Genomic DNA, 15,589 nt, shown 5'->3' on the forward strand with positions numbered 1-15,589 from the left:
CTCAGGGTCTTGTGGCCCCTGAGCCGTCCAAAATGCCCTGGGAACGAGGCTGAACTGTACTGATGAAAGTCCAACTGCATGTATAATAACAGGAAAATCTCGCCGACTGTTAGTTTAAAATTCATGGTTAAAAAACTTTGGTCAGTTTCCTTTGTGCATTTTTAAAGAGAAAGAAGAAGACTCTGTCAGACAAGCAGTGCAGAAACCTTCAATGTTTATGATAAAATTCGGATGATTATAATTGCTTACTGTTTAGCAGAATTTGAGGGAAAGGAACAGTGCTTTAGTTCTAATAAGAGTTAGACAAAATGCTAAATACTTTTCCAGCCAATCTTAAATGTCTGTGTATAGTTTATTTTAAAAATATCATAATTATCTACATGAGATATTTTATTTGACGATTAAGACAGGGCTTAATATTGCTTTCTGTCTATAAGTTTTGGAAGTTGTGTTGCAAAGAAAGCGTTAAAAATGCTTAAAAAAGAAAGAAGGTAAAAAGTGAAGTATTGATTGAATGGAAAGCCAAGAGGATTTTCATTATCTTCAACGTCTTTGATGTTTCCCAACGACCACGAAAATACGCTGCCAAATAATGTAGGTGCCACGCTTCTAAATTTTTGAGGGAAGAGACATAAATGCATACAAAATTACAGTAAGACAGGCAAATACGGAGCAGCTAAGCAGGTAGGTACACAGAATTTACCTTGTTAAGCATGTAAGAGACATACATAATCCATTTGCTGATCCCACCAGATCGGATGGTACAGAATTATTTAAAAACACATTCACAGTGACGAATCCTCCTTCAAGTGCAAGGCGTGTAAGTAAGGACATTACAACCAGACATATCCAAAACAAATATCTGAAAATAATGAAACAATACGTTCAACACGTTAGAATATAATGTGCCTATCCTTTCGGGAAGCCATGTTTAATAAGGTAAATAATTACTGTATTTTTTAACCATCTAAGACAAAATTTAATTGGTTACACTTGAAGTATAAGTCTAAAAGCGTCCTGTCGCAAAATAGGAAAGTTTTATGCAGATTTCAAAAGTCCCTATAGAATTACCACATATAAAGAAAATATGGTTCCTATTTTCGTCAAGTTGGATGTACAATTTGAAAGCTTAGTTACAACGAATGGTGAATTTAATTTTTTGGCAAGCTAGCCATGTTGACTAAGTAGCTAAAAGAACTAAGGAATTGAGAGTTAGAATTGTGAACATATTTGTGCTATAACTTTGTTGTCTCGTAATAAGTATTGTCGACAAAAACGGACATCACTTCATCGTTCTTTATAGATAGTATAGATAGTTAACTAGCTATTTCAAAGAAACATTGAAGTGAAAAAATTACGCTGAAAACTAGGTTATTCAACAGTATAACTTCATGTTGTTGTTCCTTTTGTGTGGTATGTTTTTTTTAAAAACAATGTATTTTCGGAAAAAAAATACAAAATTATTTCTAATCCTTTTGAAATTATTTTTTCGTCCTTGTTTACTATGTAAGCTGTCATTTTTCTTGACTACAGACAACCAATCCATATCTGTCTCTAGGGTTAGCGATATTCCCTTGATCTTTCCGCGATTTTTTAGAAATTTATTTTGACTTTGCTTCTACAAAAGTGTAGTTATTTTTTTATAAACAAAAGTCATGGGTAATTAATTTTATTGTTCCCTCGATACAATTACTTAATTACGTGCACGGGAAGATTAACAAACACCGAGTTGTCTATTTCGTTACAAAAATTTTTAATTATTCGCGCATTCTTAAAGAGGTTATCAAAAAATTAACAAGAACAAATTTATGATATGAAGGAGAAAAATAAATTCTTGGAACATTTTGTAAGTATTTTAATCTGCTTTTTGATTAAAATTAATACCTCGAATTATAATAAAAGTGGATTTTTCTTCTCCCCCATAAATATAATTTCTGAATTTATTTCGAGAATCTTGTGCCATAGCCATTTATATTTTTTATAAGAACGTCTAAATTTTAACTGATGCTGGATGTGCTTATTTTTGGCTATAATTGTTTTTATTATGTATTAATATGTATTATAAATATATTAAAAGCGTAAGAAAATGTTAAATTTAGTGTTTCACTTGCTATTCACAAAGCTTCTTTCTTGATCCATACCAAGCGTTAAAAATTCGCTAATTATTGATATATTCATTTTAGGAGAAGGCGGCGAAAGACTCGATGTTTTTTCGCATATTTTTATCAGCTTAAAAATTCGATCGAGGCCCAGTATGTCTTACTGTGTTCTTTATAGTAAGCCATACTTTAGCGTGAATGTTTTGATAGACTAGACTGCAATAAAAAAAAGTGTAGTTGTTACCACTTGAGTGGCTAAGTGCACCTTTTTAGGAGCTATGACTACCACAGAGTAAAATTTTATAACATTTTTTAGATGCACAAAATAACGGTGCTGTGGATTCTTCCACCGGCTAACGACTAGTTTTTGATAAAAGCGATTTTCCAATGAAATTACTTTTTACACTTTCTCTCTCTTTTTATTTTAGCAACATTATAAAACAGTATTATGGCAAGCCACAAGATGCAATATGTCGGTTTAGCTTCCCTAAAATCATACTGCAACTAACGTAAACTAACAAGTGATGTGTACATTGCATGCCACTGTTTTATTCACTCCTCTTAACGACATTACTAATCGCATAAAGCAGTCTGCATCCTTTCTTGGACTTACTTGTTTACAATAAAAATATTTTAGTTATAATATAAGAAAGTAAAAAATTCCTTACTTGTTGATAATTACAGCAATTGATACATTCATTGGTAAACAAAATACCATCATGAGAGAAGCAAAGACGAAAACCTTTGTTGAAAAATATCATAATTCTATTACATGTTTCGCCTGCAAAATAGCACAATAACCACAGAACAATAAACTATCGAATGTAGAACACGGGTTACACCTTCTGATTTATCATGACAACAGCTAATGGGTACATTTATGTCCTATATGTTTTGTAGAATCTCGACTAAATTCCTCAAATTACATTAACAGATCATAGTATAATGTGATAAACTGATTATTACATTTAGTGCTTCATGTCTGCAAGTTGCGCGTGGCTTTATGGTTAAGGAGTTCGCATCGTAATTACAAGGTCCGTGTTCAGTCCACAGCGCGGGCATGTTTAACAAGTGTCTTTACCGCATCTACGGGTCAACCCATGCCATGTGATGGAGATTAGGTAAGCAATGGCGGAGTATACTTAATGTATACATTCAGAACATAGGGCATACGTTGATAACAGTGTGGAGTGGTTGTATCCTGTATAAACATTCAGCATAATAATAAAGTAATAATTAACTATTACTTACCTTTCTTGACCCAAATTTACTTGTTAACTGGAAGGAAGAGATAAAAGAGTTAAAAAAAGTGATAAGATTGATAGTAAGTGCATATATAAATGAACGAGGTTAACAATCACCCCCCCCCCCCCCCTTCCTCTTAGTCACTACACCTTAAAGGTCTAAATTAAGTTATACCTCCTTGTTATAAAAGACTTAAAATTGAAGATTGTTGCTATATAGAAAAAGACACCTACTGATACTGAAAAGACTACAAACGATAAAGAAGTGTATGTAAAAACCAATATCCTGTTATATTTTAATTAAAACGATTTTACGCAACAGCTTATCATTAAAAGGTAAGTGTTATTTGAAAACATGGTAAATCCGTGGAATAGAATTTTTATAACTTTTCGTGAATACGTCAATAATAATTGGAATGATTCTTACTTAGAATTTAACAAAATACATACTTGAACTAATATCTTACTTTTCCTATCAATGGAACCTGTATCAGTATCATCAGACATGTAACGATCAAAAGACACAATCCAATTTGCTGTGAACTGAAACCATAGCCATCTACAATCAAAGTTAATAATAACATTGTCGCGTGCATTTTTTTTTATTATAAAACGTTTAGGAACAGACACCTTTCATGTTATGGTACTAGTTAGAAGAACACATCATTCGGTGCAAACCGCCCGAAACATTATTTAAAATAAATTTGTGTTTCTTACATGAATTTTACTTGGTACTGCATAGTTCATGCAGGCAGCATTTCAAAAATAGTGTAACACATTAAGGAAGCTCAAATTTATGCATGGTCCATAAAATATGTATTCTTCTGGATAATTAGCCACATTAAAAGCATAAAACCTGAAATTTGATGCTGTAATAACGTGAAAGTGAGAAAGCTGCTAATACTGTAAGACAAAAATTTAGCTAGTTAGCTAGTGCATCTATTAAATACAAAACTTTCTATAAATGCTGCATTATATGCGCCAAGTACTGTGTTTGTGTAGTCAGGCTCTTGCCACTTATTAGCTCTGCCAACACTAACTCTTGGTTGAGTATTTCCTTATAAAAATGGACAATAGATATCCTATAGACTTAGCTATATTTTTAGGAATAGAAGTAAAAGTTAAATTTGCAGCAACTTTAGTTCAATAATCTCTAAATCAAAGGGTTATATTTCAGTAAGACAGAAACTTACTATATTCCTTTGCTGTCGCTGCAAAGACAGGGTAGATATCTTGGTAAGCTACAGCTAGCATATAACACGTTCCTGCTAGTGTACAACTCATAACACAACTTTTGAACCTGAATAAAGAAAGATTTTGAAATAAAATAGAGTTACACGTAGTTCTCCAACTTCCAATATGATTTTAGTTAGTAGTTTCATTAAATTTGGAATCTATTTAAAAAAGGTGTATCAGTGTAGTAAAAAGGTAAAACTGCTTCCATACCGAAGCAATCTACAAAATGTCGTATTAAACATCCAATTTTTTAATCTCTTCCATTGAGAAGATTGCGCGATCAGTTGACTGGTAGTTAACATAGAAGAAAATACTGTTTTACGCCTTTCGGTTGCTCCATATTTGCATCTTTGTAGATCTAGCACCACTTCGTATGAATTGCTGAAATAGCAATTAAAATGAACCTTTTGCACAAAGTAAAATAGTGTCTGTTATTCAGCAAATTGACAACTTACCTCGATTTCTTTGCAAAAGCCAATACAAATATTACTAGCAGCAGTAGCATGACTAGCGCCATAAGAAGGTTAGGAAGTAGTATACTGTAGCGTCCAAATACAGAATCTAAATGAACAATGGGTTTAAAAGTGAATTACTTTAGTGACAAAGAAAGCCATTAAAATTAGTTTTGATGTTCTAAACGTACTGTCTACACCATTATTAGCACATTGTTTAATTATTCATCAAATTCTAAGTCACTTTTCACATATTTTTAGCCAAGGCGTGTCTGTGACATTTGTGCGAATAATGAAAAGTAAGTTCTAGTTACCACACGGTGCTGAGTGCAACATGGGGTGTATTTTTCGAGTGGTTTAACTTGTGCGACAACTATTATATCATTAGCAAGTAAAAATCTTTAGAATGGTTTAAAATGCGTTAGATATTTTAACTAGAAGTAGAGAAGTGAATCATAAATACCTTTGCTAAAAACACCATCATATTTCTCTGCAGGGAATGATAAATAACCTAAGAAACAAGAGTGCGTGTGTGTATTGAATTCCAGTTGCCTAAAAAACACAACAAGTAGTGTATGAAAACAAATGCATTAAAACATGAAAGTGTTCCACTTACCTCCGAGTACAGGTCCTAGAACAAATCCAGTTGAATAAGAGGATACTATTATTGTCACTCCAAGGGACTAAAAAAAAGGAAAATGTACTTACTATCAGCAAAAAGAAATAAGGTTTTTTTTTCTTAAGCTTGACCAATTTATTTGACGATTTTTAATGTATGTGTTTCAATAAACTATGACCTTATATTAGTAATATTAGTTTCTAATGACAAGCGACTTCTTAAACCTTATACAGATAAGAAAACATGTTGCAGGAGGTTTTTTTTAGTTTGTTAGATAATAAGAAAGTTATCAGGTATAAGAATATTTACAAAACAGAATCTGGACAAAACGTTTTTAAAACTTATTATAGGGTTGTTAAATGACATCAGCGATCAAGAAAATTTCACAACTAAGTTATTGGGAAATGTTCGCTTTTTGTGTCATTTGTCCTATAATGAGCGACAAGGAACCCTTAGACTTACATTCACCCAAAACCATCGGTAAACTTTTCCTCATTATATCTAGACTAGAATAACAACAAGGGACATAAAAAATCAACGTTTCGTACCATGTTTGTATTGTCACAGATATCAGCTATTATTGCTTTGCTGACAACGACCATACCTAAAATAAATTTAACGGCTTAATTTTAACATGTAAATCACATTACAATCACAAAAGGCTTAGCAAAGAAATTAATATATAGAAAAGAGTAAAAATGTCTGAGGAGAATTCTTCATGTGAAATGAAATACATAAAAATAAAGTTCAGTAATGTAAAACAAGATGAAATGAAATCACCTGTAGAGAAATTAAGAAGAACAGACTAAACCTCATTGTAAAGCAAGGCAAAGGTAGCTTAACCAAGAGCGGGGCAAGATGAGCTAAGTGTAAGTAGTTATGGCAAGAAGTGTAAGTAATTGAATACAGTTTACCGGCGCAACAGCCAGCAGCAAACTTTGTGACAACAGCCCACTTGAAACTAGTTGTAAAACCAAATGCAATGGTGAACAATGCTGTTCCAATTGATGAAATTATAAAAACGTATTTTTTAGAAATCCGATCAGCCAAGTATCCCCAGAACAAGCTAGGAAAAATTAGATAATCTATAGTTTACAACGAACTTTGAAGTGTGGAACAAAAAAGATACCACATTGACATAAATGGAGTGTGGACCAGCAAGACACCAAAGAAAAACTCTTGAGAAACTCTTTAATTACCAGCAACGCAATGAAAAGCTTTTTGACTTTTTACAATATTATACCGCTGTAAACCCTTTAACCCTTTCACTACATGTGACCCGCAGGGCAAGTCATCTTGGTTGTCATTTCAATAAAAACTATATCTCAGAATTTAGTGATTTTTAAACATTTTTTAAACGAGGCGACGCAGCAAAACTTGTCTGAATTACATTTTTTGCACGACTTTTCTGTACTGAAAAAAAACTATAAAATAAATATTGTCTTTCATTCATTCAAGGCTAAAATATTGACCGTAGTAAAGACATTTTGACAAGCAAGAAAAAATTTTTGGAAAGTAAATTTCATTAAAAGATTCAAAGCAGACATATTACCTGGAAAAAGTGCGAGAAACATAATAGCTGGACACAATGATTCCAACATTTTGCCCTAAATTATTGTATTTTATTTTGTTTTTTCATTTTGAACTTAGTAGCTGAAAAATGATAAGGTGTTACACGAAAAGAAATCATCCTACCTGTATCCACTTCAGATATTCCAAAAGACTAAATATTAAAGTAAAAATAAAGATGACCTTAAATATTCCTTTCACTAGCAATTTCAGCGGTGTTAACATAAGGTTTCACTTCACCTGAAGTGAAGTACAATTTTGGGCTGCATCCTGGTTTTAAACCGACTGTGTGGTAACGGAAAATGCGCAGCAACACACACTATACCTATAATTCACTTCGGTATGTTTACATAGGGATTTTACACCCGCATCAAAACTTCACTTTTGCAAACGCGCATAGTGAAATTCAGACCAAAGTGAGTTTAACTTCTGGAATATAATGTGCAAAAGTCTCTCAACGTAGACCGAACTAATTTCACTTGAATTCAGGCGAGATAAAGCTATCATCCTAGAACATATAATAACTTAAAAAAGTCTCTACTTCTTCACAGTACGTGTGCATAAACTGTTTAAGGCTTACCTTCCATTAAAAATATAAGTTAATCGCATATGAAAGTTGTGTAGGAATTTGTAATTTGTAGTTTTTTCAAACAAAAATCTTGATTGGTCCTTAGGATTTTAAGCTTGGAAGTTTCGCTAATTATGCATGACATCGTAATGTAGCTCTGACTAAGGTGTTGTATTTAACAGTTTTGCCAAGATACATGGGGTTAAAATGTCATAAATTTGCATAATTAGCGAAACTGCTACCATCTTTACATCTGGATAACAAAGATATTCCACAAAAATTAAAAGACTCCTACACAACTTTCTAAAACAACTTACTACAATTTTAAATTAAAAAGTTCTACTTTGCATTATTTAGAAAGTGTATTCCGTATTGCTGATGTTATAACGCTATGCAGACTTGTTTTCCAGTAAAATGTAGAAACAATGTCGATAACACTTAAAATCTATGACTGTTTTTGTATTTATACATACCTTCACAAGTTGTGGTAGATAGGCATGGGCAGAGGAGTTCATCATGGAGTTAAACACCTAAATAAGCAAACAGTAATTCGGCTCAAATATTAAATGTTGCGTATATACTGGAGTGCAATTTTGTTGGTTGCACTACGCAAGACGCAACGAAGGTGGCACCCTATAGCAGTGGGATTTCTTTAAAGAAAAATATATTTTTCTCTGCTTGGTCCATTATTTGCTTAGGTTTTCATATTTTTCACTGTAAAATTATGGGCAAGAATTACGACGGTTTAAGGAAGTCATGTTCAAAGGGTATATGTTCAGAACGATTATATGTTATCTAGCACCTTTCTATATTTTATACGCTAATTTCTTTTAAAAATACCGCCCTAAAGTTATAACAACCTTTCCATAGACTTACATAATATACGTAACATTACAATACATATATACATATATACATATATACATATATACATATATACATATATACATATATACATATATACATATATACATATATACATATATACATATATACATATATACATATATACATATATACATATATACATATATACATATATACATATATACATATATACATATATACATATATACATATATACATATATACATATATACATATATACATATATACATATATACATATATACATATATACATATATACATATATACATATATACATATATACATATATACATAACATTACAATACATGTATACATAACATTACAATACATATATACATATATAATATACGTAGCATATATACATAAATTTAGAAAAACAAGAAACATAAATTGAAAAATAACAATCAAGAGTCTCTCTGTCTGTCCGTCTGCCGTCGTCTTAAAGTTTAGATTTGTGAACATTTCAAAGGACTATACAGGTCACAGCAGTTGTTGAACAAATGCAGTTCTTCAGAAGTTTCGACACTTTGCTGATTTTGACGTTTTGGCTAAATAAGTCTCGTCAATCCATGCTATTGGAAATATTCTAGCACTTATTTATTCCAGTGATTAAGTTTGTAGATACTGAGGTGTTCATGATGGATTAATGCATCATGGTGGCCTCGTGGTGCCTTCATGGTGGCTTCATGGTGGCCCCATGATGGCCTTATGATGGCCTTATGGTGGCCTTATAGTGACCTCATTGCAGCATCATGCTGGCTTTATGATGCTGGCTTCATGGTGGTCTCACGGTGGTCTCCGAAGCTTGTCAAACAAATTAAATGATTGTCGAAAGATCTTATTCTTATTTGAGTTATGCTAATCGTTTGCTAGTAGAAAGTTGCTCAGGAGATTGTCCACCGTACATATTTCTCCTATTGCTATTTCGTGATTCATTGCTCGCCTGTTAATGAATTAATGAAATTTAAAAGGACGGGAGTTATTACTATGATTATAGGTGCAATTATGATTGGCTTTTCTATTACTAAATCACCGGCAAATCTAAATAGCTTGAGTTGATCTGTTGAAACTACGGAGCAAAAATATTTGTTTTAAAGTATATGTGGAGAAATCGTTAATGGATTAGTTAAACAAAAGAAGGCTAATTACAAGGTACGTATAGACTTTATTAAACGACACAAACTCCGTTTCCGTTTATAACTATGTTCAGCCTCTTTATTTTTATCTTTATTTTGATTTCGCTGTGCTTGATACCGATTAATTGCGTCAACAACATATCGATGCCTCTCACATAAAAAAACAATTAATTTTTTCTTTTAAATTTGAGCAGTAAGTATCGTGAGATTTTCTTGTTAAAATGGTAGCATCTTTTAGTTAATCCGCGTACACAAAGTCTGTACTTGCTTGTATTTAATCCGATCAATTTTCGGTTTTTCATTACTGTTGACACATCAGTCCAAGTAGCTAGCTAGCTACAAAGCCATGCCAGGAAAGGATACAAAAACACACACATTTTCACATAACCATATTAATTAGTACGCGCACAACCAGTTAGCTACTTACACGAGCCTGCAATACAGTAAATTTATAGATGGTAAAACATATATACGATAATGAAACAACAAGTGATTGCTGTGAATATTATTTATTAGCAGACAAGACAACTTTCTTTATTGAGGTCACTTAGAGAGCTAGTTAGCGGTATCTTTTTTGCAACATTAATGTTCAAATCAAACAAACCAAGAAAAAGCTAGCTATTGCTAGATAGTTGATGCCTTACGGCTTCACAGGCAACCTACACTGCATGCAGTTAAATACAAACACAAAATCTAACCTATTACAGACCTGTGAGAGCACAAACATACTACAAAATCAATGTATATTTTTATTTTATTTTATTTTCGCACTAGCTTTTGTTGCAACAATATCAGTCATATTCTCCTACTGTGATTAATATGGTATTTTTTTCTATCAACAATTTGTGGGTGAATATTTTATCATAGCACATCCGTATTTCATTCTCAACAGAGAATGCTTCACCCCGATCAGACCTCTGATCATGACGGGTGAGTTCTGGGGACCGCGGATCGAATCCCGCTCACTGCCAGGCAGTATGTTAGTGATGAACAAAGTAGTTCTTCTACAATATAACAATTTGAGGATTTTAATAATTCTCTTAGTCAGCTCAATTGCTTTGCCAAATTTCTTTATTATAGTTAAGACATGTCGCAAACTTTTCCTTTCTGTCTTTACCTAAGAACATATCTCTTGAAATAGATAAAATAGATGAAAAGTTGAGAATTTATTATTATTCGTGAAGTCACGTTTCTTCAGTGTTAACAAAAAATGGTTAGAGTTATCTAAAATCAGAATAATTTAAACCAAAAGTATGTAGACGAGAAACGTATATCATCTATATTTGCCACAAATGAAAAAAAACATGATAGCTTGCTTTGCAGTGACGAGAGTGAAATGTTCGTTAAAATTACCACAAAAATATTACCAGGTTACTTACCAGCATTAGAAACAATGAAAACACTTTAAAAGCTGGTAAGGGCGTCACATTTTCTCCATACACTAAAGCTTTTAGTGACTTCTTCATCCTTTTTAGCACCTTTAGCGAGACCGTCAAATGAAGTTACTTTATTTTAAGCACAAAATAAATTGTAATTACTACAGAAAATTATTCTAAAACCTCCCTAACATTTTATATTTGCCTGTGCTTCCTTTAATGTAAATGTGAACGTATTCTACAAACTTCTGTCATATCAACCTTTAAAATCCAGACACCTTGTTTCAACCTGCGTTCAATTATTTGTGTAAAACATGTGAAAGTTGGCAAGCACATGTGGAAACTGGTCTTAATCTTTATTGTATTTGTTAGTTATACAAATTTAAAAAGCATTACAGAAGGTCAGATTTAAATGGGAGTAATTTCTCTAATGCGTCACAAAAGGTAAATAATGAATTTTCGTCAGTCAACAGTAACTGATTGGAATTTGGATTATAAAAATAAACAAAACAAGATTGAATAGATATTCTTTATGCATCCTGTACTTTTGTCTATTTCGAACAGCCTACATTCATCACCTCTTTTCATTGAGTATACGACGAAAAGCTCACGACACGACAGATACATGCAAAATGTTCGTCATAAGAAGTGGTCATCTTCATGGGGTTTTTTTCCGAAAAAAAGGCTAATAATGACACCCGCATTTGCACTGAAAAGGTTTTTTTAATCCAGTTCCGACCATATGCCGTTCATTATATGTAAAAGGTGTATGATTTTTGCTGTATTATCATTGCATCATATAGTTGTCTTGCCAAGCCAACGAGGCGATAAACATATTATATAGTTGTCTTGCCAAGGCAGCGAGGCGATAATACCAAATTTGCGTCATCACTTTTCACAATTTTCCAATGTCAGCTAATTGTAAGAAAGAAGTAAAAAACAAACATTCCTCTTACATTCGTGTGAGTTTTCCATGCCATCTTGTCTTTTCTGTCACATCAGTTTATGCAGACATTAATATCAGATCGGTAAATCGCAGGGTTTTTAATACTTTTCCGACTAGTTCCCTTATATTTCTAGCGTGCATAGATTTTTAATTGACAGGCTATGATGATTAATAAATTTCGTGCTCGGGTTCTTCTATTGAGAATAATAAGCGAACCTACTTTAAGATTGCCACAAAGAGGTAAAGTTGTACACACCTTTTTTATAAGTTAATAAAAGAAGCCTAATCTTCGCAAGCTTTACTTCTTAAGGTTACCAAGCTGAAAGGGGGAACTTTTTTTTTGAAAGAATATAAATTATATCCCTATACTATCAGGGCTTAAAAGAGCGAGAGTTTGATTCATTTCATTCTCTGTATCAACATAAGCTGTATTTTGTCTATCTGCCAAAAGCGCGTCGTATCAACCACGCACGTAATCTTAGAGTCTATAAAAATAATATTCGATATGTTTTTATCAAATTTGTTGCAATCGCTTAGGCCAAGTAAACCAATCACGAGGTCTGATTTTAATGAAAAACCAATCCAAGATTTTCGCTGCCTCGACATGCTGACGAAGTAATAATCAGAGCCATGATGAGGAAAATGTGATTTTGATTTTATAAGTTGTCATGTTCACTCCAACGTTTGTAGGTCCTTTTTGTCTTAATAATTATTTTTTATATGCTTTTGCATGTTAAGATTAATATATTGTCACATTTCTAGCCATCTACGAATTTTAAACACACCAATTTTAAGATTTAAGCTACAAACGAAGATTTCGAGGAAGCATTTTTTAGCCTCCGGCTAAAAGTGAAATTAGTCGAATACAAATGCAATTTTTAAATTATCAGAGTAAAGTTGTTGGGTGATTATTGGAGAGTGTAATGACGGTCTGTTTTTTGTGCTCTTATTTAAACCCAAGTTGCGATTTTTTTTTTTTGAAAAGGGTATTACGTCTATACGGATGTGCGATACGGTATAAGAGATAAGAGCGCTCAGCTCGGTGTCACACTTAATTACTACAATGTTTACGACATATTGCATAACTGTACTAAAGCGCTTCGCGTCAATGTGTGGCACAGTTTATGGCTCTTATTAAGCCATTATTTGTGGTTTTACTTGTGGTTTAACCTGACGTTTAGGCGGTAAAGATGAGTCCAGTCTATGATGATAGCCGTTGTCTCTCTGTATACAAGAACCGGGTTGTGATAAACCATTAACGAAATCCTTAAGCTAAAAATAACAAGACGATACATTTTTATCAACTTCTCTCCTGCGTATTTTTATCGCCTTTGCTTTTACTATTCGCGCGTAGTAAACTGATCACGATTATCAATTTTTATGAACAACCAATCCAAATATTTTGCAATCGCGACATTTTAACGAAGGCACGTGCAACGAACAGAGCTCCTAGATGTTGTAAGCCATGTGCAAATCTTAAAAAATCTAATTTAAGATTTCAACTACAAATGTGCATCATCGTGACATAATCGAGTTAGTCGAACAGTTTTTAGTTACCTAAATGTTTTTGTTTAATTTGATATAAATGCAGTTTATCCTTTAATACTTTCTTTTTTCTTTTTGGTGTTCTCTTCAACTTCTATTTTAACTAAAAGTGAAAGTAGTATAGACAGATTTGTGATTGTGTTTTTAACAAACGTAGCTAGTTTAGCTGCAACTTTTGCGTGTCAATACAATAACAGTACTGATAACCTGTTTAATGCTAGGTAATGCAACATATTTTTGCTCCCAATTAAGGTGAGCTAAGGAACTTTATTTTGGGAGATAGAAAATGTTGCTACAATATTTGCTATGACATGATATCGGTAGGCTGTGGTGTTTTTAATTAAACCGACCTTGCAGAAAGGTTAGTTTTTGAAGAAATCTTTTACAAAGAATTGTTCTGCAAAATGTAGAATCTCAGTGACTGTTTTAGCCAATTACATAAAAAACGAAAGGCGAAAGTTCATGCTTTTATTTAAATCAAATTTGAAAGAAATTTTTACATGCCTAACTGAGCGCGCCACTGTAAGCACCGCACACAGATGTAATTTATGGTTTGACTGTACTAAGCCGTCATATCTCTGTGTCACTCACCATTAATTTTTGAACTTATCACGGAACTTATAAGCACAACCTGTAACCTGTGTTTTTATTTTTACTGGAGTTACGAAAAAGTTTTTCATAAGGCTCGCTGTCTGTCTGCGATTTTATGATAGTTTAAGAAGGGACGAGTGAATTCTCCTGCATTTTACAGTGCGCCTACAAATAGTCTACAAGAAAAGACACATCCAAAGTTCATGTTTATTCAAATAATTTGTTTCGAGAAAGAAAATGAATACACAACATTGTAAAGATGTCTCGATTTTAATAAAGGGCTTACATGGAAATGTCACACTTAATTTAATCAAAGGAAACTTCTACCGAAGTGATAAAAATGAAAACTGCCCCAGAATCCCATTATGAGCCAAAGTGACTCAAACCTATTCAAGTTCACTTCGAATCTCATTAAGTACTTTTTAAAAAAATAAAACGCGCTCAAAATAATGTTGTAAAAACAAAACAAAAATTATCTGAATTTTTTTCTAGAAGTAACAAGAAGATGAATAGGACCTATCTAGAATCTAGAAGATGTTGTCTGTGAAAGCTAAAGCCGTACGACGTCGCAAGGAAACGAAATATATACAAAACAGGCTGGATTTCGTTCAAAATGGCGGTGACAGTTATGGGGACAAAATTTGGACATAAAAAAATGGAAAAAATTTTACGCCGGGTTTTTTTCTGTTATAATTATACAATTTTCGAAGAATATTTTTAGCACAAAGTTTATCTGAAAATTCAACCATTGGTTTTCATTTGTTTTTTACGAACTGTGTTGCAAAGAAAGCGTTGAAGATGCTAATAAAAGAAAGAAGATAAAAAGTGAAGTATTGATTGAATGGAAAGCCAAAAGATTTTCATTATTTTCAACGTCTTTGATATTTCTCAACGACCACGAAAATACGCTGCCAAATAATGTAGGTGCCACGCTTCTAAAAAGTAAGTGTTTTTATTGCGATAAGTAAAAATAAAATGAATCAAATATTCCTGCCCCTGATAAAGTAGAGTTAGCACAGTCAATACTTTACTATTTTTAAAACTAGTTGACAAAAACGAAAAATCGGCATATGCTATTTCAGGGTAACTTTCCCAGTAGAGATAAATAAAACAAAAGATAGCTAATTTCCAACATCTTGCCCGATAATAAGTTGTAAAAATGAGGACTATTTTCTAAAGATTTATTGTGTAAAAACTAGGTTTTGTCAAAAAAAATAATCTATTTGTTTTACTTTGTAGACCGGTTCTTTGTAAATATTACTTGTGTACATCTTTAGCTACCATTATTATTTTGCGATAGGGATTTAAAAGTCATACT

At 32.6% G+C, this 15,589-nt stretch overlaps 1 protein-coding gene across 1 annotated transcript; it reads right to left on the minus strand.

Moving 5' to 3' along the window:
- Positions 1 to 319: 319 nt before the first annotated feature.
- LOC130639268 (uncharacterized) lies at positions 320 to 11,422 on the minus strand. The gene is made up of 16 exons (XM_057447063.1): positions 11,193 to 11,422; positions 8,261 to 8,317; positions 7,346 to 7,373; positions 7,203 to 7,257; positions 6,565 to 6,716; positions 6,199 to 6,254; positions 5,648 to 5,714; positions 5,495 to 5,542; positions 5,035 to 5,140; positions 4,790 to 4,960; positions 4,537 to 4,643; positions 3,811 to 3,902; positions 3,351 to 3,377; positions 2,768 to 2,841; positions 704 to 862; positions 320 to 609 (listed from the first exon to the last, which is right to left on the minus strand). Exons 1-16 carry the CDS (start codon positions 11,277 to 11,279, stop codon positions 414 to 416), a joined length of 1,482 nt encoding a protein of 493 aa, XP_057303046.1. The 5' UTR covers positions 11,280 to 11,422; the 3' UTR covers positions 320 to 413.
- Between the last annotated feature and the right edge of the window lie 4,167 nt (positions 11,423 to 15,589).

The sequence above is a fragment of the Hydractinia symbiolongicarpus genome, chromosome 1 (assembly GCF_029227915.1).
Source record: "Hydractinia symbiolongicarpus strain clone_291-10 chromosome 1, HSymV2.1, whole genome shotgun sequence".
Classification (NCBI taxonomy): Eukaryota; Metazoa; Cnidaria; class Hydrozoa; order Anthoathecata; family Hydractiniidae; genus Hydractinia; species Hydractinia symbiolongicarpus.